Source organism: Moschus berezovskii, chromosome 1, assembly GCF_049115385.1.
Source record: "Moschus berezovskii isolate FMDL1 chromosome 1, NW_MosBer_1.0, whole genome shotgun sequence".
In the NCBI taxonomy this organism is placed as follows: domain Eukaryota; kingdom Metazoa; phylum Chordata; class Mammalia; order Artiodactyla; family Moschidae; genus Moschus; species Moschus berezovskii.
The window spans coordinates 149,994,280-150,022,050 of record NC_142460.1 but is presented as its reverse complement, the minus strand read 5'-3'; the positions used below and the strand labels follow the sequence as shown (position 1 = coordinate 150,022,050).

The 27,771-nt window shown below is 36.4% G+C and overlaps 1 protein-coding gene across 2 annotated transcripts in view; it reads right to left on the bottom strand.

The window, feature by feature from the left end:
- The window catches only part of ATR (ATR checkpoint kinase), a 116,322-nt gene that overhangs the window by 33,440 nt on the left and 55,111 nt on the right, over positions 1-27,771 (bottom strand). For both annotated transcript variants that reach the window (XR_016038305.1, XM_055412376.2), the window contains exons 24-35: positions 26,792-26,907; positions 23,799-23,919; positions 22,101-22,238; positions 20,299-20,509; positions 16,154-16,332; positions 12,117-12,281; positions 10,971-11,062; positions 5,254-5,345; positions 4,841-5,018; positions 3,267-3,446; positions 2,671-2,830; positions 591-770 (exon numbers count right to left, since the gene is read on the bottom strand). Coding sequence is in view for 1 of the 2 variants with exons in the window: in XM_055412376.2 (XP_055268351.2) it covers positions 591-770; positions 2,671-2,830; positions 3,267-3,446; positions 4,841-5,018; positions 5,254-5,345; positions 10,971-11,062; positions 12,117-12,281; positions 16,154-16,332; positions 20,299-20,509; positions 22,101-22,238; positions 23,799-23,919; positions 26,792-26,907 (1,812 nt within the window). In the remaining variant the exon portion in view is untranslated. The remainder of the gene's footprint in view (positions 1-590; positions 771-2,670; positions 2,831-3,266; positions 3,447-4,840; positions 5,019-5,253; positions 5,346-10,970; positions 11,063-12,116; positions 12,282-16,153; positions 16,333-20,298; positions 20,510-22,100; positions 22,239-23,798; positions 23,920-26,791; positions 26,908-27,771) is intronic.

The window sequence follows — 27,771 nt, the reverse complement described above, 5'->3', positions numbered from 1 at the left end:
ACACCATCTATGTAAGGGTTACTTTCTGGTAAGGAAGATATTCATCGTGTTCAAAAATTTTCAGGCTAGGATATGGTTAACTTTGGGGAGGAGGGTGAAAGGGTGAGTTGTGGAGTGCTAATACTCTACTTCTTGATATGAGTGGTGGTTTCATGAGTATATTTATTTTGTGATAATTCCTCCAACTACATACTTACATACTCACTGCTGCTGCTGCTGCTAAGTCACTTCAGTCGTGTCCGACTCTGTGTGACCCCATAGACGGAAGCCCACCAGGGTCCCCCGTCTCTGGGATTCTCCAAGCAAGAACACTGGAGTGGGTTGCCATTTCCTTCTCCAATGTGTGAAAGTGAAGTCGCTCAGTCGTGTCTGACCCTTAGCGACCCCACGGACTACAGCTTACCAGGCTCCTCCATCCATGGGATTTCCTAGGCAAGAGCACTGGAGTGGCTTGCCATTGCATACTCACTAAAAAGTCAAAAAAGCTTCCTGGCTATTTTTCTACATGTTCTTCCATATGGAATTTAAAATAACTTTTCTATTTTCAAAAACAACAAAAAAGTGAGAAATTGCATTATACATACACTTACCTTATATTTTTTCATAATTGCATTGCTTTCAAAGTTAGCTGTTTCTTCCATAAAACGGCCCACTAGTAGCGTAGCTCGACCATGGATTAACATGTTCTTACCCTCAGGTGGGGTTTTATTTTCAGGAAAACATAACTCAACACCCTTTTGAAGAACAATTAGTGCCTGGTGAACATCACCCTGAAAGAAAAAAGGCAACAAAAGATTTTTAACTTAAGAACAAATTTTCATTTTCTGTAAAGTAAATAATATTGTTAGAATTTACAGTTCAATAGGTATTGTATGTATAAATCTGTTTGCAATTTCATGTTCATCTTGCATTTTCCTTCTATGAAAGTAAAATCCTAAAAAGAAATTATTGCTTTATATCATGTAGAACTCCTATATCCATTTATTCAATTGTTTATTTTTTTTAACAATCAAAGAATAGGGCACTAAAGATATAAGTAGATGGTTAGAGATAACCATAAATATGTCAAAATTTCCAGCTTAAAAAGTTCATTGTCAAGTGAGGAAATAAACTATAAAACAACAACACAAAGTGCCAAGTGCAATTAACAGAAGAATATACATGGGTATTATGGAAGAAAGAGAAGGTCTGCTAAATCTACCTAAAAATATAAGAAAACAGAGTTGAGCTGAGTCAGGCAGGATAATCAAATGAGGAAAACCTGAATTAGGTCTTAAAGAATGAATAGTAATTTTCCTGGCAAAGAATTCAGTGAAGGACTTTCTTGGTAGAAGGAATAATGATTTTAATTGGGAGAAGGCAAGTAGTCTGGTTTCAGCTGAAGACTAAAAGGTTTGTGAGATAGTGACGAAGCCAAAGAGGAAGTCTGGACTCAATGAGAAAGAGCCTTGTGTACTTTCTAGAGTTCTGACTTAACCCAAAAGCTGCAAAGAATACTTTGAAGGATTTTAAAGGGGGAGCAGTATGATTCAGTGTGCACTTTAGAAAGAGGATAGACTGTAGTAATGAACAACAAGAAGTGGTGAGACCTCAAGAAAAACAAAACAAAAATCTGTTAATATTGTCAGAGGCTGTAAATGCTAAGGGCACAAAGGAAAATAGTAAAGATAAAGTAAGAGAGAAAGGATTAGAAATATATTTTTAAGATGCATTTGGTCTTCAATTAGACGTAGAAAGTGAGGGAGAGGAAGAGCCAGGTTTCTGTCATAAAGAGGATGTGCTAGAGCTCTACTTAGAAGAATTGGGAATACAGGAAGGGAAAGAGACACTGAATTTTAAATAATGAATTGCATTTTGAGCATACTGAGTTTAAGGTACTACAATATACACATGGACCATCACTAGCTCTGAAAATGACCAAACACTGACTAATGCAGGCTGAATTATTTTCACTTCCCATCTAGGAAATGCTTCCTCCCCTGTCCTTTCTTAGTCACCATAACACTTGGGGCCTTTACAGATGGCACAAACTATAGTTACTAACTGTCAATTTCAGAACAAGCTATGCCTCTATTAATTCTAAACTGGTGGCAAGCATGAAGAGATGTAAGGAAGAGCCATTTAAATCTGGGGCACAAGTTTTTCAAGTTTAGATATTTAAAAAGTCCCCTTCCTATAACTGTAGCTTTAATCTGAGGATTGCTGAGAACTTTTGTTCTAAAGCTAAGCCTTTCCTAACAGGCTAGATTAAAAGTGAATTTTCACAGCAACACTGGCAAGTCTACCCAAAACTAATTATCTGCCAAGAATGTAAGTAAGGACAGGGTTATGCTCACTTAAATATTTTTAAAGTACCTACTACATGCACTCGTATCAGTTCAGTTCAGTTCAGTCGCTCAATCAAAGTAAAAATTGGTCATTTCCTTCAAGATAAAAGTGAAAGACAAGATGAAAACTGAAAGAACTGCATTTTCAGTCTTGGAATGGGAAAATATTTGGAACTTCAGTACAGAAGGAAGTTTCTTCTAAATGATGGTAGATAAATGATGCAGAAAGGTGACAAAAAATGAAGGTTCTGAATTTAGACTAGGGATCATCTCTGTCAGGACTTTGTAGGAAGTACCCAGTCTACAACAGAAGATATATATGATGATGTTCCTTGGCCATTACCTTGGACCAGAGCCACTTTGCTCTTTCCACATATAGTTCGGCGAGTCGTGAATCTCCAGCATTAAGGAGAGCGTTATAGGCTGTCTGGTGGTGACCAGCCTTTCGAGCTACTCTGGCACTCTGTAGCCAGCATTCTCCAACCATTTCACTGTAATCCGGTCTAAAGAAACGTGACAAAACAGAGGGAAAAGAGCATTTTTTAGTATATTCAATAATTTAATTGTACTATCTCTCCCCACTATGGAACCCTCTCAATATATCTTTTCAAAGAAATCAAGATTAATTTGTTAAAATACTAATTTTAATTTTCTTAGAGTTCTCCATTGTTATCGATTACAAGGCTATGAAGATTTTACTACTGACTTATACCTATACCTCCCTCAAGTGTTTTTAATATTCAAAAAATATGATATATAGCACATAAAAGTAATTTTTAAGTTCTAGGTTCATTTCAACTATATTCTGCAGTCTTGGCAATTGACAATAGAAAAAAAGAGATTCAGAGACAAATTAGGAAAGACAAATACTCCAAATAATATGAAAATATAATACTAAATACACAATAACTGACATTAAAAAAAAAATGTGTGTAAAACCTTTTGTTGAGGCTTAATAAAGCTCTCCGGAGAGCCAGAATGGGCTCTTTCGCTCTGTAGGAATTCTGGGTCATTTCCAGTCGCGCTACCCAATTTAGTGAATCTTCTTGAATACTGTCACCTGGAGACTGGTGAAAGAGTGGTTTGATGCTATGCTCCAATTCACACAACATGTGCAATCTGAAGACAGAGCCTATATTAATATGCTGTCATATATTTAGTTACATTAACTGACACACAAAGCATGTACTTTAACCATGAAGAATATGGAATGTGCAGCTTTCCTGGAAGAACTTTAACCAATATATAGTCTCGATATATAAACACTAACATTTATAATGCTTCAAATTGAGTGTAAACACCAATTTATGTTGATTTGAATATTTAGTGCTATGCTATGATTCCCAGATTGCCCTAATTAAACTGAAGAAGGGTATATAAAACTAAATTTAAATGTATGAAAGCCATTTGAATGTACAAAATTCAAATGTATAAATATAAAGAAGATAATGTTGTTTAGTTGCTAAGTCGTATTCGATTCTTTGAGACACCATGGACTGTAGCCTGCTGGGCTCCTCTGTCCATGGGATTTCCCAGGCAAGAATACTGGAGTGGGTTGCCATTTTCTTCTCCAGGGAATCTTCCTGATCCAGGGATTGAACCTGCATCTCCTACTTGGCAGGAGGACTCTTTACCACTGAATCACCTGGGAAAACTCAACATAAATATTTGTATATATCGCTGGTGTTATTGTAAGAGGACCTGGTATAGTAGATGCCAGTAAAAAATTGTGAAATGAATACAATTTTAATTATTCTTTTTCCTAAGGCTGATAGAAACATCTGTGATACGTTCATACCAGCTTCTTCCCATTTCTATGACAGCATTCAAGCATGCAGTTGAGTAGCTACAGAACTAAACTAATCTCAGTGGTCCAATCTCTGGTTTCATTAAGCTGTTATCAAAGGGGCTGATACAAAATTTAATAAATTTTTATGAACTAAAAAAAAACCTGCTTATTTTTCAATTTCCTACAGTTCAGATATAACATGTTTTATCATTTTCTTCAGGTAAATTAACAGATCTAAAATGTTTTCCATCATTGCCTTCTTCACCTCTAAAGGTTAATATTCCTTGTGAGTAATGTAATGCCTACATTTGAGGGGGGATATTTGAGGGGGGATATTTGAGGTGGGAAATGTCAAGTGCATTTCTAAATGAGAAAAAGGAAAAGGAACCAAAAGTACTGACTCCAGTGTGCCAGGCAGAGTAGGTGTCTAGTTATTTAGGCTATAAAGAAAAGAAACTATGACACTGTATCAGGATAAATGTAAGATATTTTTTTTTTACAATTTTTTAGCAGTCTCATAATTGCCTTTCTAATTAAAAGGATATACATAAAAAAAAAAGAAACTATAGACAGGGTGATTATGAAATTAAAAAAATGCAAGAGCCATTTTGTGTAGCTATGCATGACACCGAACATACTATCACTTATTTAGTAAGCACAAAATTCCAAGCCAGTCATATGACACCTACAAACCAGGAATATAAAAATGGAAACCTCAAAATACCTCACAATATATTCATATCCACGTTGATAAGAGCCTCTTTCAAAGCTTGCAGCTGAAAGCGGCACAATTTGCTCTGCTCTCACTAGTTTCAATGTGTCATAAAAAGCTGTGGTATCTCTTTTCTTAGCTGATAATAATAGCTGTCCCAGTCTGACACTCCATGTTGTAGATTTCCCATCTGAAAAACAATTGACAGAGAGTCAAGGAATGCCATGATAGCTGGTCCCAGAACAAGCTTTATTTCATTTGGTAAAATAGTCAACAGAAATTTGGAACAGATGCTTTCATTCCACTTCAAACTAAACAAGGCAATCATAAGGAAAGCTGACATTAATTATGAATGTTGCTTAGCTACTTAGGTCTGAATATTTATGTCATATTAAAACTGGTTATTTTTTAAAAAGTAATTGTACCTGCTGCCAAATAGTTCTCTACTAAATCCCACTGTGACAATTTCCAAGCTGCTTCCACCCTGTATGTGTTTAATTCATCTGTCCATTCAGACCTATTAAAAGAAATCCATATCAATTAAACATTTATTTAAATTTAAGGTGACATTTATAGACTTTTAATTGGTTTAGATACTCTATTTATTGTATTTTGTACTTAAGTACAAAATAATTAATTTCTATCCACAACAATCCCAATTTTAATCTTTCCAGTCCCCCAAAATATTTTTTTCAATAATTACAATTGAAATTGTATTTTACAGCAATTACAATTGAAATTTTCATTAATTATAATTGAAATTGAAGTACAATTTCAATAATTCAATTATTTTCAATAATTACTTCTGATAGACATTGAAAAATGTCATTTTTGACAAATTTGCCATATATTAAATCAGAATTAATGCCTGTATAATTACAAAAGAACAGTTGTAACATTAGCTGCAGGTTTAACTTTAACAAAGAGCAGGGAGGACAAAGAGCCAACTGAATGTATATGTATTACAGGTAGGTAATTCTAACAACCTTGGATTTTGAACTAAATTTAAGATAAAAACATAGGAACTGGTGGTGTGGATTGAGCACTAGGGAGCACAGGACACTAAATAATAAGGACATAACCAAGTTACTAATTATGTGTCAATAGTATAAAAAAAGATACAAAATTAGCTACCTAAAATACTTATCTACTCTTACATTATTTTCAGTTACTTTAAAATTGGGGTTTGTAAAAGCAGTATGATATAGTTACTATTTTTTTTAAGCATCCTACTTATGTGATACTAAGATGGCTATAGTGATATTTAGATCACAACTGTATAGGAGAAGCTACACTTTCCCCATGTTTCTCCTTTATTAAATCATATTATGTGAATACCTGCTCTACGTTAGACCTTAGGCCAGGCACATTTTTCCATTTAATTAGTTAATAATACCAAAATGTACACATATCCCCATATTATAAATAAGGTAACAGATTCAGATACGCTTGGATCATTGCCCTTAAAAGCCCTCTTTGTTCTATCTGTAGTAAAAATACATAAAGAAAATGTAACAAAAGAATCAATTAATTATTTTTTAAAAATATAAAGTAGCAGCGTAAACACTGAACATTTTCTAATTTCTGAATACCACCAAAAATGATTTAGAACAAAGTTAAAAGAAATACAACAGAAATATAACTTTCAAAAATCCAAATTTGAACTTCACAAGTTTATTACAACATGCTGATATCAAAATTTTTAGAATCTAAATCGAGTAGAATTAGCAAGAGTGGCTCTCCAGAGGGGACTGTTGTTTTTGTTCAGTCACTAAACCATGTCCAACGCTTTGCAACCCCATGGACTGTAGCACACTAGGCTCCTCTGTCCTTCATTATCTCCCATGTTTGCTCAAACTCAAGTACATTGAGTTGGTGATGCCATCCAACCATCTCATCCTCTGTCATCCCCTTCTCCTTCTGCCTTCAATCCTTCTCAGAATCAGGGTCTTTTCCAGTAAGTCAGCTCTTCACATTGGGTGGCCAAAGTCCTGGTGCTTCAGCTTCAGCATCAGTCCTTCCAATGAATATTCAGGACTGATTTCCTTTAGGACTGACAGGTTTGATCTCCTTGCAGTGCAAGGGACTTTCAAGTGTCTTCTCCAGCATCACAATCGGAAAGCATCAATTCTTCAGCACTCAGTCTTCTTTATGGTTCAACTCTCACATTCGTACATGACTACTGGAAAAGCTTTGACTACATGGATCTTTGTCAGCAAAATTGTGTCTCTGCTTTTTAATATGCTGTCTAGGTTTGTCATAGCTTTAATTTCCATGACTGCAGTCACTATCTGTGTGATTCTGGAGCCCAAGAAAATAAAACTGTCAATGCTTCCACATTTTCCCCTTTTATCTGCCATGAAGTAATGGAACTAGATGCCATGATCTTAATCCAGAGGGTCACACCAAGCACTGTACCAAGAAGCATTGTACCAAATGACCGTGAGGCTCAGGCTGTGATAATACTTCCAAAAATGCATTAAAAAGACTGTGTACTGCTGTACTTAAAATGGATAACCAACCAAGGACTTACTGTACAACACAGGGAACACAGTTCAATGTTATATGGAAGACTGGATGGGAAGGGAGTTTGGGGGAGAATGGATACAGGTATAATAAGCATGGCTATGCTGTCTTGGATGCAATATCAAAAACGACAGAATGATCTCTGTTCGTTTCCAAGGCAAACCATTCAATTTTACAGTAATCCAGGCCTATGCCCCAACCAGTAACGCTGAAGAAGCTGAACGGTTCTGTGAAGACCTAAAAGACCTTTTAGAACTAACACCCAAAAAAGATGTCCTTTTCATTATAGGGGACTGGAATGCAAAAAGTAGGAAGTCAAGAAAAACCTGGAGTAACAGGCAAATTTGGCCTTGGAGCACGGAATGAAACAGGGCAAAGGCTAATAGAGTTTTGCCAAGAGAATGCACTGGTCATAGCAAACACCCTCTTTCAACAACACAAGAGAAGACTCTACACATGGACATCACCAGAGTCAACACCGAAATCAATGATTATATTCTTTGCAGCCAAAGATGGAGAAGCTGTATACAGTTAGCAAAAACAAAACCAGGAGCTGACTGTGGCTCAGATCATGAACTCCTTATTGCCAAATTCAGACTTAAATTGAAGAAAGTACGGAAAACCACTAGACCATTCAGATATGACCTAAATCAAATCCCTTATGATTATACAGTGGAAGTGAGAAATAGATTTAAGGGACTAGATCTGACAGATAGAGTGCCTGATGAACTATGGATGGAGGTTGGTGACATTGTACAGGAGACAGGGATCAAGACCATCCCCGTGGAAAAGAAATGCAAAAAAGCCAAATGGCTGTCTGGGGAGACCTTACAAATAGCTGTGAAAAGAAGAGAAGCGAAAAGCAGAGGAGAAAAGGAAAGATATAAGCATCTGAATGCAGAGTTCCAAAGAATAGCAAGGAGAAATAAGAAAGCCTTCCTCAGCGATCAGTGCAAAGAAATAGAGGAAAACAAAAGAATAGGAAAGACTAGAGATCTCTTCAAGAAAATTAGAGATACCAAGGGAATATTTCACACAAAGATGGGCTCGATAAAGGACAGAAATGGTATGGACCTAACAGAAGCAGAAGATATTAAGAAGAGGTGGCAAGAATACACAGAAAAACTGTACAAAAAAGATCTTCACGACCAAGATAATCACAATGGTGTGATCACTCACCTAGAGCCAGACATCTTGGACTGTGAAGTCAAGTGGGCCTTAGAAAGCATCACTACGAACAAAGCTAGTGGAGGTGATGAAATTCCAGTTAAGCTATTTCAAATCCTAAAAGATGATGCTATGAAAATGCTGCACTCAATATGCCAGCAAATTTGGAAAACTCAGCAGTGGCCACAGGACTGGAAAAGGTCAGTTTTCATTCCAGTCCCTAAGAAAGGCAATGCCAAAGAATGCTCAAACTATCACACAATTGCACTCATCTCACATGGTAGTAAAGTAATGCTCAAAATTCTCCAAGCCAGGCGTCAGCAATATGTGAACCGTGAACTTCCAGATGTCCAAGCTGGTTTTAGAAAAGGCAGAGGAACCAGAGATCAAATTGCCAACATCTGCTGGATCATGGAAAAAGCAAGAGAGTTCCAGAAAAACTTCTACTTCTGCTTTATTGACTATGCCAAAGCCTTTGACTGTGTGGATCACAATAAACTATGGAAAATTCTTTAAGATATGGGAACACCAGACCACCTGACCTGCCTCTTGAGAAACCTGTATGCTGCTCAGGAAGCAACAGTTAGAACTGGACATGGAACAAAAGACTGGTTCCAAATAGAAAAAGGAGTACATCAAGCCTGTATATTGTCACCCTGCTTATTTAACTTATATGCAGAGTACATCATGAGGAACGCTGGGCTAGATGAAGCACAAGCTGGAATCAAGATTGCTGGAAGTAATATCAATAACCTCACATAAGAGGATGACACCACCCTTATGGCAGAAAGTGAAGAAGAACTAAAGAACCTCTTGATGAAGGTGAAGGAGCAGAGTGATAAAGTTGGCTTAAAGCTCAACATTCAGAAAACTAAGATCATGGCATCCAGTCCCATCACTTCATGGCAAATAGATGGGGCGACAATGGAAACAGTGGCTGACTTTATTTTGGGGGGCTCCAAAATCATTGCAGATGGTGACTGCAGCCATTAAATTAAAAGACGCTTACTCCCTGGAAGGAAAGTTATGACCAACCTAGACAGCATATTAAAAAGCAGGGATATTACTTTGTCAAGAAAAGTCCATCTAGTCAAGGCTATGGTTATTCCAGTAGTCATGTATGGATATGTGAGTTGGACTATAAAGAAAGCCGGGTGCCGAAGAATTGATGCTTTTGAACTGTGGTGTTGGAGAAGACTCTTGAGAGTCCCTTGGACTGCAAGGAGATCCAACCAGTCCATCCTAAAGGAGATCAGTCCTGGGTGTTCACTGGAAGGACTGATGTTGAAGGTGAAACTCTAATACTTTGGTCACCTGTTGTGAAGAGCTGACTCATCTGAAAAGACCCTGATGCTGGGAAAGATTGAGGGCAGGAGGAGAAGGGGACGACAGAGGATGAGATGGCTGGATGACATCACCAATTCAATGGACATCAGTTTGGGTAAACTCCGGGAGTTGGTGATGGACTGGGAGGCCTGGCATGCTGAGGTTCATGGGGTTGCAGAGTTCGACACGACTGAGCGACTGAACTGAACTGAACACTGTCCGGAAAAGTCATTTGGGGTCTGACAAATATATTAAGGAAAAAGGCTTTCAGCTGGAAGAGCAAGGCAGTTTCAAGAGCAAAATCAATCTTCCTAATTATTCTTTATATTAAAAGAAACAGGCATGCTTTAATCTTTACCACATATAAGCACTTTTTGGGGGGTATCATTTGGTTTGCTATTATAAACCTATTTTCTTTAGGAAAGAAAGGTTGTTTTCATTTTTATTAGTCTTTTGCTGCTGCTGCTGCTGCTAAGTCACTTCAGTTGTGTCCAACTCTGTGTGACCCCAAAGACGGAAGCCCACCAGGCTCCCCCGTCCCTGGGATTCTCCAGGCAAGAACACTGGAGTGGATTGCCATTTCCTTCTCCAATGTGTGAAAGTGAAAAGTGAAAGTGAAGTCACTCAGTTGTGTCCGACTCTTAGCAACCCCACGGACTGCAGCTTACCAGGCTCCTCCATCCATGGGATTTTCCAGGCAAGAGTACTGGAGTGGCTTGCCATTAGGGGATAACCTAGATCTTAGAGTGGTATTCTTTAATTCAGTCACAAAATTTCCCTCTCTCCAACACATAAAATAACTGGTGCTGATTATGTAGGCAGAGCTTAGATACCCTTTGGAAGTATGAATATGAACTTCACCCATAGTAGGTAAAGTCAGGCAGGTTCTTGTCATAAAGCAAATTTACTTCAAAGATGATTCTTTGCACAAAAGATAAGCTGTTAAGTACTAGACTGACTTATGAGAGAGAGAGTTGGACAAAATATTTTTTGGTGCTTATCTCCAACACCATGAAAACAAAAAAGATTTCATTACTTTAGTAAACATTACTTCAACCCAATCAGTCAATTTAAAATTTCCCATTTCAAAACAATAAAAAAAAATTCTTTTAAAAAGCATTACCTGTTAGCATGCACTCCATTCACCTGAGTGATTACAGTAGACAGTTGACCAAGACCTAACATGGACTTCACAACACCATGATAGTGAATGATCTGGAAATTTTAAAGTATTTAAAATAGCATTGTTATTTCAACTACACCGTAGGAACCAAAAAGTGTTTAACTTCTTGTCCTTAAAAAATGCTATCTTCTTCACTGAGCCTACCTTTCTTAGTTTAACAAGTGACTTGCTTGGCTATATGGCAGAGTCCTCTGCCGATGTTCCATACACATCTGAATTGGTTTTTATAAAATTCAGACAACCTAAAAAGTATCTTAGATTGAATTTATTATTTTTCCCAGATAAGGGCTAATTTTTTGTTCAGATCAAATATAAAAGTAACAGTATTTCTTAACACTTCATTTGAAGACTGTCATTATTTCTCATGTGAAAATTAAACTCAAAGGTCACAATATTATTAATATAGATTTTAGGCTATAGAAACTGAAAAGTTAAATAGAATTATGAAGTATTCTTTAAAATTGAGAATAAAATTGTGAAAAATAAAGGCCCTATACACTGAACTTCTGAGAAAATGAACAGGCCAATTATAAAAAATAAGGGATACCTAAGATTAGAGAGATTCTAAGCTAAGATTGTAAACCAATGATTCTAAACCTCTTTCCTGTTCTAACATACATGAGATACATGACGTGCCCCCATTAGTAACTGTAGCTCAGTGATACTAAGGGACCATTTCAGAGATTCCCAAATGGTAATGGGGCATGTGTAATCTGAAAAACTTTCTTAGGCTACAGAATCACTATTATTATTAAAAATTGATGCAAGTCTTACATTTCTAATAGTAAAGCAAAATTACATTAATTTCAGAGTAATTGAACATACAGCTTAAAACTAAGTATATTCCACAATAAATCTCATTCATTTGGGGGATTTGTAAGGTCATAGAAATTTGGTACTGGAAAGGATCTTTGAGATCATCTAGCATCGTCTCTAATTTTATCAATCAGGAAACTCAAGTTCACAGATGGTTAAATATTTTCCAGACACAGAGTGACACTGGTAGAGACAGTATTGAAATTAAGGTTTCCAGAGATGCTAGTTCATAGTTCTTTTTATTATGTTGCCTTTCATTTCTTTTCTTACCTGGTCTGGCTCTAACTGAATAGCCCTGTCATAACAAGCAGTGGCATCCCTCAGTAAGCCGATGCTTTCATGTTCAAGGATTTGTTCTTTCAGAGATGGTTCCGCCTTTCGAATTGCGCTTACTCCAGCCACTCCATCTGGTTCATGCATAGCAGCATATAATTTCTTTGTTCAATCATTAAAGAAACAATGAAATAAGAAAAAAGACACAACTAGAAATAAAACCACCCATTCATGTAAAAAAGCATATAAGCATTTTTTTTCCTCAAAGCAACAATAAGTACTTGTTTGAGAGTAGTTTCACAGTAAAACTGCAAACTTATTTCCAGGCATTCTGTTCCACTTAAATATACCCATATTCCACTTAAATACAAATTGCCACTAGTAACTGCTAGTGACAATGAGAACTGTAAAGACTCTCAAGGTCTTGAACTCTTGTAAAAATCCAATATATAATAAATTCTGTTGAGTATAGTCTATAAGTTACATTCTAAAATTTTAAAATATTTTAAATAAGCACTTAATATATTGGTATTAACATACTTTCAAGAAACACACTGATGCTAGGAAAGACTGAAGGCAAAAAGAGAAGGGGGCAACAGTAGATGAGATGGTTAGATAGCATCACCAACTCAATGGACATGAATTTGAGCCAACTCTGAGATACAGTGAAGGACAAGTGAGCCTCTTGTGCTGCAGTCTATGGGGTCACAAAGAGCTGGACACGACTTAGAGACTGAACAACAAGAAACACAAGACACTAAATCTGGGTTCAAAGGAGATATTCACACTGAAGATAAAAATCTGGAACCAATTAGCACAAAGATTGGAGAAGGCAATGGCACCCGACTCCAGTACTCTTGTCTGGAAAATCCCATGGACGGAGGAGCCTGGTAGGCTGCAGTCCATGAGGTCACTAAGAGTTGGACACGACTGAGCGACTTCACTTTCACTTTTCACTTTCATGCATTGGAGAAGGAAATGGCAATCCACTCCAGTGTTCTTGCCTGGAGAATCCCAGGGCCGGGGGAGCCTGGTAGGAGGCCGTCTATGGGGTCACACAGAATCAGACACGACTGAAGTGAATTAGCAGCAGCAGCAGCACAAAGATGGCAGGGGAAAGGATGAAATGATTTATGAAATGAACAGAGGGAGAGAAGAAAAGAGGATACTAGAGTACTTCTATATTTATAGATGAGGAAGAACTAGCAAATGAAACTGAGAGGACAGACTAGCTTGAAGAAACCTAGAATATGTGGTATCCCAGAAGTTGTGAGAGAAAAGAAAATATCTTAATAAAGGACTGGTCAAATGATGCCATGAGGTTGAGAAAATGAGGACTGGGAGCTGTTTATTGGATTTGGCAACATGGAGGCCACCAATTTTCTTTCTTTTTAAACTTTTATTGGTGAATAGCTGCTTTACAATGTTGTGTTAGTCTCTGTTGTACAACAAAGTGAATCAGCAATGTCATTGTTGTTCAGTCACCCAGCCATGTACAACTCTTTGCAAACCCAGGGACGGCAGCACGCCAGGCCTCCCTGTCCCTCACCATCTCCTGGAGTTTGCCTAAATTCATGTCTATTGCATTGGTGATGCCATCTGGCCATCTCATCCTCTGCAGCCCTCTTCTCCTTCTGCCCTCAATCTTTCCCAGCATCAGAGTCTTTTCCATTGAGTCAGTTCTTCACATCAGGTGGCCGAAGTATTGGAGTTTCAGCTTTAGCATCAGTCCTTTCAATGAGTATTTAGGGTTGATTTCCTTTAATATTGTCTGGTTTGCTCTCCTTGCTGTCCAAGGGACCCATAGGAATCTTCTCCAGCACCATAGTTTGAAGGCATCAATTCTTTGGCTCTCTGGCTTCTTTACGATCCAGCTTTCACAACAGTATGTGACCGTGGGGAAGACCATAACCTTGACTATATAGACCTTTGTCGGCAGAGCAATGAATCAGCTAACCATATACACATATCCCCTCTTTTTAAGAATTCTTTCCCATTTAGGTCACCACAGAGCAGAGTATTGGGTAGAGTTTCCTGTGCTATACAGTAGGTTCTCATTCAGTTCAGTTGAGTCATTCATTTGTGACCAACTCTTTGCAACCCCATGAATCAACGCACGCCAGGCTTCCCTATCCATTGCCAACTCTCAGAGCCTACTCAAACTCATGTTCATCGTGCTGGTGATGCCATCCAACCATTTCATCCTCTGTTGTCCCCTTCCCCTCCCGCCTTCAATCTTTCCGAGCATCAGATTCTTTTCAGATGAGTCGGTTCTTTGCATCAGGTGGCCAAAGTCTTGGAGTTTCAGCTTCAGCATCAGTTCTTCCGATGAACATTCAGGACTGATTTCTTTCAGACTGACTGGTTGGATCTCCTTGCAGTCCAAGGGACTCTCAAGAGTCTTCCCCATCACCACAGTTCAGCAGCATCAATTCTTCAGTGCTCAGTTTTCTTTATAGCCCAACTCTCATATCCATACACGACTATTAGAAAAACCATAGCTTTGACTAGATGGACCTTTGATGGCAAAGGAATGTCTCTGCTTTTTAATATGCTGTCTAGGTTGGTCATAGCTTTTCTCTCAAGGAGCAAGTGTCTTTTAATTTCATGGCTGCAGTCACCATCTGCTGATTTTGGAGCCCAAAAAAATAAAGCCTCTTACTGTTTCCATCTTTTCCCCATCTATTTGCCATGAAGTGATGGGGCCGGATGCCATGATCTTAGTTTTCTGAATGTTGAGTTTTAAGCCAACCTTTTCCCCTCTCCTCTTTCACTTTCATCAAAAGGCTCTTTAGTCCTTCGCTTTCTGCCATAAGGGTGGTGTCACTGCTTATCTGATGTTATTGATATTTCTCCCAGCAATCTTGATTCCAGCTTGTGCTTCATCCCATGAACAGTATGAAAAGGTTCTCATTAGTTATCTATTTTATACATAATAGTATATGTATATGTCAGTGATTTTCTTAGCAAGAATAGAGTCAGTTGAATGGAGAAAGAACTCTTATTGGAATGGGCAAAGAGTAAATAAGAAATAAAGTTCTATAGAGAAGATGGGCAATTCTTTTAAAAACTGGCTATGGAAGGAAACAGAAAGTTGGGAAGTATCTGAAAAAAGATACTGTAAGATCTTTTCAAGGGAATTACAAAAAAATTAAAATGGGTTATACTAGAACATGCCTATATACTCTATTACTCTGAGAAAGAAAAGTTAATCATACTGGAGAAAGAAGGAATATCTGAAGGAGTGAAATCCTTGAAATCAAGAACAAAAGTAGAAGAACTGAATTTTGGCAAGAAGGGATTCTTCCTTAGGAACACAACAGAGAAGAAAAAGAAAATGGTGCAGAATCCAGTGAATTTTCAGATTTGGTAGATTTGGCTTCTATTTTCCTAATGAACAATAAAGCAAGGTCATAAACTGAGAATAAGTGAGGTAAGAAGAGACATGAAGAGAGAAGGTAAGAAACAGTCCATGAAGAGAGGGAAAGTAGTCTTAACTGGAGAAACATAGACTGAAGGCAGTGTTAAAGAGTTCTGCTAAAGTTAGAGATTATGAATGTAAAAGAAAACCAGTTAAATATCCACCATGTGATTTTCTCCAGTGATGTTCAGCTGCTTACATGCAAACAATGGGAAAACACATGGGTGGGTTTATTCAGGATTGGAGTCTTACAAAGTGAATACAATACAGAGGGAGAAAGACATGGGAGTTGAATGCCCTTATACAAGAATGACTAACAATTAAGAGACTAATGCTAGACAAGGAGGCAAACAAAGACAGGAGAGACTGTCACTGAAAGACTACAAGACTACTTATTTTCCAGTTCTCTCACAGCATTCTGCTTTTCGACCTGAAAAGAAGCCCACCATTCTTGACCTCTTATTTAATTCACTGTATTAGCCCCACTGGTCCTCACTTTCTTTTCTTCCATACTCAATTATAGTATTATCATCTAAACAAATAAAATGAACAACCTAAACATAAAAGACTGGCAATTTTAAGCATTATTAAGTTCACTATATTAATTTCAAACCTGTAAAAATCCAAGATGCTCTTGAATGTTTTGCTTTTTTTCTGTAATAAATGATTCAAAGTGCATTACAGCTCGTGTGTATGCTTTGGAGCGAAAGGATGCTACTGCCAGAGTATCCTGAGGTATGAGGTCTAGAAAACGAGTTACACTCTGATAGTCTTCATAATCCACAGTAGACACTAGATCATAAAAAGATAATTGAGTAATTATAGACTTAGAAGATGAAATGTTAAAAGTATACATTTAAATTTATTTTATTTCATGAAATAAAGTAATCTACATGTACCAGTGTATCTTATTTAGAATGTAACTACCAGCAAGAGGATTGCTCAGAGGACTCTTGCTCCAACAGCAATTATTACTTCAGTTCAGTTCAGTTCAGTTCAGTCGCTCAGTCGTGTCCGACTCTCCGCGACCCCATGAATCACAGCACGCCAGGCCTCCCTGTCCATCACCAAATCCCGGAGTTCACTCAAAGTCATGTCCACAGAGTCAGTGATGCCATCCAGCCATCTCATTCTCGGTCATCCCCGTCTCCTCCGGCCCCCAACCTTTCCCAGCATCAGAGTCTTTTCCAGTGAGTCAACTCGTCGCATGAGGTGGCCAAAGTATTGCAGTTTCAGCTTTAGCATCAGTCCTTCCAATGAACACCCAGGATTGATCTCCTTTAGAATGGACTGGTTGGATCTCCTTGCAGTACACGGGACTCTCAAGAGTCTTCTCCAACACCACAGTTCAAAAGCATCAATTCTTCGGTGATCAGCTTTCTTCACAGTCCAACTTTCACATCCATATAGTCATTTAACTTATTTGAACTTCTGTTTCTATGGACAGAGGAGCCTGGGGAGCTATAGTCCATGCTGTCGCAAAGAGTCAGTCATCACTGAGCAACTAACACACACACTTTACTATAAATACTAGTATCTGTTTTGCCTTCCTTAAATTTTGTAAGGATTAAATGTAAATTCACATTAAATGTTGAGGATATATAAAGAGGATACAAAAGATCTAGTGGCAAAGAATCCTCCTGCCAATGCAGGTTAGACGTAAGAGATGCAGGTTCGATCCCTCTGTCGGGAAGATCCCCTGGAAGAGGGCAAGGCAACCCACTACAGCATTCTTGCCTGGAGAATCCCATGGACAGAGGAGCCTCGCAGGCTGCAGTCCATATACAACTGATGTGACTTAACATGCATGCATAAAAGATACAAAGATGAGTTATTTATTATTAATAACTATAAAAACTCTGATAAAGTATGAGTTGGGAAAAAGCAGAATTGTGGAAATAGCTTTCTTCATTAACAATCTATTTCTATCCTGTGTTGCTACGTCGACAACATTAACTATTAAGGTGGAAACAGAAAGTAAAAGTGCCTTTCAAGTAAAATCACAAATACTTTAAAATGGTAATTTTTTTTAAAAGAATCTAAGAAAAGACCTAATTGAGAAACTTCTGGACTAGCTAGTTTAAGAAGTCTTATTTAAAAGCTATAGCTTTTAATAATGACTCATAACAGCATGTAGAAAACAGGAAACAAATTTCATAATCAAGATAGTAAATTTAAATGAAATTATATTTAAAATAAGTTTCTTACTTCCATCAAAGTTTGTAATTCATTTCAAATTATGAGAAATGTTAAAGGTATTGTCCGTCTAGTCAAGGCTATGGTTTTTCCCGTGGTCATGTATGGATGTGAGAGTTGGACTGTGAAGAAAGCTGATCGCCGAAGAATTGGTGCTTTTGAACTGTGGTGTTGGAGAAGACTCTTGACAGTCCCTTGTACCGCAAGGAGATCCAACCAGTCCATTCTAGAGGAGATCAATCCTGGGTGTTTATTGGAAGGACTGATGCTAAAGCTGAAACTGCAATACTTTGGCCACCTCATGCGACGAGTTGACTCACTGGAAAAGACTCTGATGCTGGGAAAGGTTGGGGGCGGGAGGAGAAGGGGACGACCGAGAATGAGATGGCTGGATGGCATCACCGACTCTGTGGACATGAGTTTGAGTGAACTCCGGGAGTTGGTGATGGACAGGGAGGCCTGGCGTGCTGTGATTCATGGGGTCGTGGAGAGTCGGACACGACTGAACGACTGAACTGAACTGAACTTTTGAAATATTACAAATGTTACTCTTAAAAGCTACAATTTTCATTAAAATGTTAGTAAGAAATGATAATAACTGAGTTCGTGTTTGGTTTTTATGTACCGTTTTCACATGCAGAAACAGAAACAAACATTTAATTGTAGAGTTAATGTAAAACATATCAATATGCTGTAGAGAAAAAAAGTCATATTGTAGAGAAAAACATTCCCCTAAAAAGATGATTATTTGTCAGTCCAAATATCCTAAAAAAATAAACTACTGTGCTTAACAACAGGAATGTATGTGTTTCCACAGACAGAGGAACAAGAAGGAGATGCTCACAAGTGGAGAGCTTAAGTAAAGGCCTCTTTAAGGGTCTTAGTCAGTTTTTCCAATTAGTCTCATAGCTTTGGGGGAAAACCATGTTTTCCCACTAAAATGGCTGAAGTACAGAGAAGCAGAACGATCATATACTTTACCCATTTGCCACAAGAATGAAAAGTGCAACAGTTTAAAGACATTAAGTGTATCTATTAATGTCTGAAGAATGTAATTCATCAAAATCTTACCAAATGCTTATATCATAGGGGCACGTGTCATTTTAGTCTAATGAGATTTCTCTTTTAGTCACCTTAGTGGGAGTTGTAAAATCAAAGGGAAAAAAATAACATGTTAGCAGGTGTAACAGGGTGTTAGTGTTGTAATATATACTAACCATATATATATATATATTTTTTTGGAGAGAGAATCTTTACTTTTTTGTAGTGGTGTTTTTTTAATTGCACCTAATTACTTTACAATGTTGTGTTAGTTTCTGCTGTACAACAAAGTGAATTAGCTATATGTATATATTTATCCCCTCCATCTTGGAGAGAATCTTTAGACTATCAAAAGATATAACAATGCTGAACCGAAAGAAACTGTAAAGTGTGAATATTGTCTGTAAATTAATTCAAACAAATTATTTAAAAATATGACATTCATGAGATAATTAGAACTTCGGAAACTGGATATTTGATATTAAGGGATAATGACCAGGTTTTTTAGGTATAATAAAGATATGTTGATTATATTTCTTTACAAAGAGTCTTTATCTTTTACAGCGACACTCTCAAATATTACAGATGAAATAATGATACCTAGGATTTGCTTACAAGCAATATGGGGTAGATAAGTACATAGCAGTAAAGCTTAACAAGATTACTAATTCCTTTTATTATTAATTAATTTATTTTAATTGGAGGCTAATTACTTTACAACATTGTGGTGGTTTTTGCCATATATTGACATGAATCAGCCATGGGTGTACATGTGTCCCCCTGTCCTGAACCACCCTCCCACCTCCCTCCCCATACTAAGCATATTTGGAGAGGCTGCTGGATACCAAACTACCAGAGACAGGGAAAAAAAGAATAAAATAAGTGAAATGAATTAAAAAAAAAAATAGGTCATGAAATGAATGAAAGTAAAATCTTTAAAATGTAAAACTTAAATGTGAAAAAGACTGCAAAGAGTATCTCATAAGTGAAAAAAGATAAAGAACACTTATACAATATATGTATATATTGTATGTACAATATATATACATACATGTACAATATATTGTACGTATATATTGTACATATATGTACACATATATGTATACACACAATGTATACACACATTGAGGGAACATGGAATAAATGAGTTAACAGTGAGGAGTGGGTTAATAACAACATTAACAGCATTTATTTCACACTTTACAATTTACTACATATAATCATCAACCCACTTAATCCTCAGTCTTCTAGGGGAGATAATATAAACCTTATTTCATGCAAAGAAAAATTAGGTATGTGTTTTGCTTAAGGAAGTGAGAGTAAGAGTTTAAAGAGAGGCTTTCTTACTATAAAGTCACCGTTTTTTCTCAGACAAGGCCATCTCCCAGGAAGGTGGGGGGTAAGGCATGCAAGAAAATATAGGTCTTTTAAAAGCTAATGCTTAAATTATAGAATTGATATAAGGAAGGAACTAACTGGTTAATAATAAAGAGAAGGAAGTATATATAACTTATAACTTACCCACAGAGTCCACCTTATGTCTATTTGATTTGCCTTGTGCAAATTTTTCAGCATTCAGTTCCTGAAACTTATGCCTTGCCCATTGTGTGAGATGGTCAAGCATGGAGAACACAGTCTGTGTACTGAGTTGACACAGATCAGATGCACTGTCTTGGGTACTTAAGGTATGATGATCATCATGCTTCAGAACTGCCATAATTTCTGCATAAACCTAAGAAGAACCATTTTATGGTTAATGATAGTCTACATAATACCATTTTACTATTACCTGAAATATAAGGTTGACCATTTTAAGGGAATAATTTTCAAAAGAAAAAAAAATCCATGATGGATTAATAATAAATTATCTTTCTCATTAAAATTAAGCCAATAAAATGTTTCTCTGAAGAGAAAATATACTGTAAAAGAGTCACAAAAATAGACTTGGCCAAGATGGTTGAGACTATCCAAGCGCCTGTGAGAGATTATGATGTCTCTTTTGTGCTTTATCCGCAAACAGACACTTTAAACAAAAGGAAAGCCCGCTGCTCACTGTGGCAGTTTCTAGAATGTCACTGTCAAACAGGCAAGCAGATATTCATGTGCAAAGCCCTGTGGTAGGATTCAGACATTCCCCACTATGGGTTCTGCTCCAAGGAAGCCCTCTTGTGTGTATACATGATGTGCACACACGAACAATACAAGGTAGCATGTGATAAGGTGTAAACAGAGTGACAATATCATGGAGCACTTAAGCGCTGAATATAAATTCAGTGTGGATTTAGAGGTTCAAGGGAGGCAGTCATGAGAAGCTGGCGTACTAGCCTGCAGTTTGATTTCCTTAAGGTGGGCCCTTTCCCCAAAGCAAAACTTTTTTGCCTCCAAAATCTGATCTGTGTTAATTCTAAGGTCCCTTCTACTCAAAGAGTCTGTGTTTCCGTGTCGTTTAACCTCTCTGTGTCTTAATTTCCTCATCAATAAAATGGAATTACAGACCATGCTCTGTAATGACACACCAATTCTAAAGCAAAACAAAATAACACTGCAAAGTTGTTTTGTTGCCTTACTGAATCAGATCAAAAGGGCACAGAGTGCCCTCCTTATTTTCTAAGGTTTCTTGGTTTTGACAGTAGGAAATCTGTCAAGCTTGAACTTGCAAGCCTCTTAAGGCCTTTTAAACTAAAATGATGTATTTGAAATAAAAAGTTAATAGTGACTTTTGTCATCATATTTTGGATTTGTGCCAAATGCTTAGTGTATTTGTTAATATTTAAGAAAATAAAGCAGAGTCCCTATTAAAACAAACAAAAAAAAACCAGCAAAAAGAGTCACAAAAATAAATACAGTATCTGCAGAAACCATTTCAGAGTAATTGAAGGGCATGTACAAACAAAAAAAATCAAAAGAAAATATGGGGAAATATGTTCATGATACTGGATAAGAGAAGGCATTGCATAAAAGGCTTAACATTAAAAAGTTATAAAAGATACACAAATTTGGCATTTATGTTTAAAATTTCTCATGGCAAAAGATATAACTGGAAAAAAATTTTCTACGATATGACTGGCACAAATTGGTATCCAGAATACATATCAAACTCCTACTAATTATTTAACAACCCCAAATAGGTAAAGGATATGAACTAAGCACTAAACAACTCTTTGATAAATAAAAGTTTAAAAAAGGATTTTCTAAGTGTTTAGATATGCCATTACATAGCATACATTGATCTACGTTTCCAACTAACACATAGCCTTTTTAATACTAACTACATTTCCCAAATGTTTGTACAAACAGAAACCAAATAAAATGATGTATCTCACCTCTTGTTGATCTTCTTGATTACACCCCAATAAAACATACACTAAGATATGTGGAAGAAGATAGATGGTCACCTTGAAATCATGCTTCATCATAATGCTACAGCAGGTGAAGATTTTACTGGCAAGATCATGCCGAACCTATAAACTCCAATGGTTTAGAGAGAGTAAGTAATTTTGTACATTTTATTCTTTTGACTAATACCAAAAGACAACATGTGAGCTAGTCTATCACTGTAGAGTAGGTATTTTCCTATTAAGAAAGGCACTCAAGTAGGGAGGATTTAGCTCACCATCCTTCTGGTCAAGTGTCTAAACTGCTGAGATCCCTAGAAGACCAACACAGCCACTTGGGCTGCCAACTGTCTCAGCAAAAATGGTCTTTTCCCCCTAGACTTCATTTTAAAATGCATCACATTTTGTTACAGATTAACTTTGCTAATTACATAATCTTTTACTTAGCTACATTAAATTTAGTATATTTATTCCCTGAACAAATAGATGAGGAAAGTAACCAGAAAGTATTTCCTGGGCCAGCAAATTATATACAAGACCAAATTTTTATTAAGTAATCAACAATGATTAACTATAGGAAAGAAAATGAAAGAAATAAAAAGTTTCAATTACTTGGTGTAAGAGTCAAATTTTATTGGTATGATCCAACCCTCAATTTACCAGCATTACCGTTCTCCTATCAAAGTTTAAAGGTTTTTTCTTCTTCAAATATAAATCCTTCACTAAAAAAAAAACAAAAGCTAAATACAGCTAAATAAAATATTCCACAGCTGAAAGTAATTAATTGAATAGCATTAATTTAACATTTCACATATTATATTTTCAGTATATTCACTAAAAAAGAGAAAAACTTTATTGAAATTACCAGATATAATTTATTATAATGCTTTAAAACACTAATATAAATACGAATTAACAACAAAAGTTGTGAATTTTAAATACACATTAAACATTTTGGGGGAACACAAAGGTACCTTTTTTCTGTCAGGTATGTAAAAATTTCATATTAGGAAAACATCAGGAACATATCTCTATTTTTCCATGAAATTTTATCTTAAAAAAACTTTTTTTGGGGCTTTCCTGGTGGCTCAGCTGGTAAAGAATCTACCTGCAATGCAGGAGACCTGGGTTTGATCCCTGGGTTGGGAAGATCCCCTGGAGAAGGGAAAGGTTACCCACTCCAGGATTCTGACCTGGAGAATTCCATGGACAGGATAGTTCATAGGGTTACAAGGAGTTGGACATGACTGAACAACTTTCACATTCACATTACTTTTATTTTGGAGGAAGTTCAGATAATGTATTCTCTTTTAGAAATGGCCACTGAGGGATAATATATCTTTTTATTACCTAAGAAATCTTTTTATTATATAAAAAAGTCTGGTAAGGCATTTATATTCTTTTAAACAATATTATTTAAAACATAAAATGATAGGATGTAATGTAATAGACATTTTACAAACACTAAGAACACAATTATTTGCTTGATTAAAAAACTACCTTCTTACTCAGAAACTGTTACTACTAACAAAAGAGTAACTCTATTAGTAAACGTTTTCTGCAAAAATTTCTATCACTAACAGGACAAATATTTCAGTGCCTACTGTGTGTGCTATGCATTCAGATAAATGTTCTCATTTCCTTTACAATTTTTATTCAGTTAAATTCTGGACAAGGCTCTCTTACCTTTGTTATAAGATAACCTGCCCAAGATGCTGACCATTCCGCAAAATTATTACCTAATTTACTTAAGTAAATTGGCTTCTTTACTCCAGACCAATCTGTTGATTTCTGAGAACTCTTATATCTGTAATTTAAAAATTGTTTATTAAAAAATAAATATATATCCATCTGTCTAGAACTCTGGTATAAGGAATTATAGCAACTCTTTTGCTGACTACCCCACTACAGCCTTGCCTTTACTGAAATCTGGCTAAAGACACTACTTTCCCTAAAGGCTTCTTAGTGATGGGGTGACAGGTCATTCTTGAACTCCCCAAGTACATCAAAGTATTTGAGTCTGCTTCTTCCCTTCCTCAGTGCTCTTTCAGATCATTCCAACCCCACCCTGGAACAAAAGAGATCTGTTCCTTTGAGATTCAAATCATCCACATATATATACTATACTCTACTCTTTATGGTCATCTACCAACTCACTGATACATTTAGCAGATTGCTCAGCATTTTCTTTCCTCCCCAAGTCTTATCATCCTGAGTGACTTCAATGTCTGGTTGGACCATCTAGTCAAACTGAAAACTTCTCAATGACTTTCTCCTCTACTTCTTTTCCGGGACTCCCTTGCCAAAACAGAGAAACTTCTTCACTTCCAAAATGTACTATTTAGACCCCACTTTCCCAAAGTTCCAGTTCTTCCACCCAGTTACTGACACAACTGTTCTCTCTCATTGAGATCTTCTGTCTCTTGATTCTGCTAAGCTCTTCTAATCTATTAATACCTCCTTTTCATTTACTTCTTTTCCTAACCAGCTTGGTTTCTATGGTCCTTCACTTCAAGCATTCTCTTGGTAATATCCTCTATACACTCCAGTGCGACACTGTCTTTACCAGCTGGACCCATCTGCCAAGCTCCAAATCTTGGATCAGTCTAAATGCTTGCCTTCACAGAAATGATATCAAGGCCACTGCACTGATGGAGGAAACATCATGAAATTGTTTATGAGATTAGTACTACTACATATCTTAGTTTTCAACCTCAATGGACCTCTACGCGGCCCAGAAATCCTAAATATTCCTTATCAGCTCTCTCTTCTGTTTTCCACAGTGGCTATTCAAATGATCATTATTCTCCTTATGTGACCTATTACCAAGTGCACTACTACTTTCAGCCAATAACCTTATCTCTTATACCTCTTACTTCATGGAGAAAAAATAAACCATTAACACAACCCCACAGTTAAATTTGTAAATAAGTTCTATCCATCATTTTATCTTCCCCTATTACAGGGAGAAGGAAATGGCAACCCACTCCAGTGTTCTTGCCTGGAGAATCCCAGGGACGGGGGAGCCTGGTGGGCTTCTGTCTATGGGGTCACACAGAGTCGGACATGACTGAAGTGACTTAGCAGCAGCAGCAGCATTACAGAGAGAGAGACTTCACTTCCTTAAATCACCCATGAGATATATGGCTAGTATTCTGGATGCTCCTTGGGGCCTTATTTTATCAATTATCACTTCTCTCTCTTCCATAACTTCAACATGATTCTTTCTATTTGCTCCTCAGTACTAACATTTAAACCTGTTCAAACAGGTCTCATCTTACACGTGTGTACAGCAATTATTGAGGTGAGTGGGTTCCTTTTTAATCACCAGTGTAAGGTTTGGAAATGACAAATATAATTAATGCCCTATTAATGCCCTACACTCAAGGTTCTCAGCAAACATTATGTATTTCATTGTATCGCAAGTTGCTGAAAAATGAAAAATCCAATGTCTCTCAGTTAACCATCGTTATTTTGAACCATCATGAATATAATTCTCTGGATGACTTTTAGAAGTTTTATGCTGAACTTAGAAAACTATGGATATTGGGGAACAAGTAAGGCTCTGTCAAGTCACATCCTGATATTTTCTCCTAAAATTATTTCTGTGGCAACTGTGAACCATAGGTGATTGATCTATTTAGTGCATAGAAACTCTTAAGCATCTATAAGTGTTATAAAATACAGATAAAGAAATGGAGAAGTATAGAGTTCTCAAAACAGAAAAAACAAATTTTATCTTAATAAACTATATCTTAAATAGTACTATTCATAAGAAATAAAGTGATGTTTAAAAGGTTTCTAAATATTAAAAGGTATGTAGCAAATAAGTATACATACTTAAGGGCTCTTATAAAGAATTCTACTATGTGCCTAGGTACTGTTCAGTTCAGTTCAGTTCAGTTCAGTCGCTCAGTCGTGTCCGACTCTCCGCGACCCCATGAGTCACAGCACGCTAGGTACTGTACTAGGGTTCAAAAGCTAAAGTAATCATCCAAAGTCAAATATCCAATAATTTTGGGACTTAGAACACCTAAAACTAAAGTTTCTAACTAAAAATAATTAATGGACTTCAATCACTTCAATCAATCCTAACAAAGGTTTTAAAATGGCAACAAAAAAAAAAGGTTAGAATTTTTTTTTTTTAAAAGGAGAAGAAAATATTTTCACAGGGCTTCCCAGATGGAACTAGTGGTAAAGAACCCGCCTGCCCATGTAGGAGGAACACCAGTTCAATCTCTTGGTCAGGGAAGATCCCCTGGAGGACAGCATGGTGACCCACTCCAGTATTTGTGCCTTGAGAATCCCATGGACAGAGGAGCCTGTTAGGCTATAGTCCAAAGAGTTGGACACAACTGAAGTGACTTAGCACATACACATCAAAAGTTTCAACTTATATTCAATTTAAAGTAGATTTTTTCCAAAGTACTACTGATGGTTGAATTAAAAAATAATCCTTTCAGCTTCAATGAATTTGTCTAAATATTCAAAGTTTTAAAATTTAAACAATGAGCAGATTGTTCTCATTTTGACAAGATTATAAACATAAATCATAGTGGCAAAATACATATTAGAACATACTAAAAACACTTTTATTGCTAAATGTTACATCAAAAGTAACATTTATTTTATAAAGTTAAAAACAATTCTATCAAAATAGTATTAATGAGTTTACAGACCTAGTATTTAGATGCGGTTCCAGTATTTCCCGAACATGCTCAGGAAATCGCCTCCACAATTGGTGACCGGGGCCATCAGTTCGCATCTCTCTGCAGTCATAAATGGAAAGTAACTCCTACAAATATATATTTTACAGTTTTAAATCATCAATGAAACAGATACACCTTTATATCCACCAACATTCTACATACTACAGCTATAAAATACATAGAAAAATATATAAAATTATAACATTTTTGGAGTTATGAACTTGCTTAGATTTATCTCAGTGCTTAAAACCATTCAGGTGACTTACTCAAGGTCACAAAGCTGTGGCAGTATCAATAATGGAACATGTAACTTGCATGCTATATATAACATGTTCTAAAATAAATGACTAAGAGTTATTTGGAGGAAAAAATTGGAATCTTCTATACTTGCAGAATTTTTAGAGTGTGACCTTTTCTGAATTTTAATTAAACTACTATAAATCCAAAACAGTTCAAAAATTCAAGATATTTCAAATTCTAGATATAACATACTGAGCTGAAAATTCTGAAAATAAGATGCAAATGTTAAAGACCAATTTATTAGTCAAATCCAGCAATGGAATGGTTATATTTTACTTTCCTGAAAATAAAACAAGCGGGATTTTATAGATAAAGAAAAAAAACCTTTCTAATATCAATCTTTAACACAAGACAAATGTTAGGATATTATATCTTCATCACCTACTATTCTTTCTTTACAATTCCAGTATAAAGGACCACATGCAACAGATATATTCCTATTAATAACAATCATAAACACTAATAGAATATGTACTTTATATTTAGAATTAGATCAATTAAAAGGTACAAACTTCCAGTTATAAATAAATATTAGAGATATATAACATGATAAATATAATTAACATTGCTATATGAAAGCTGTTAAGAAGGTAAATCCTGAGTTCTAATCACAAGGGAAAACATTCCTCGTGCTAAAAAAATTTAACTTT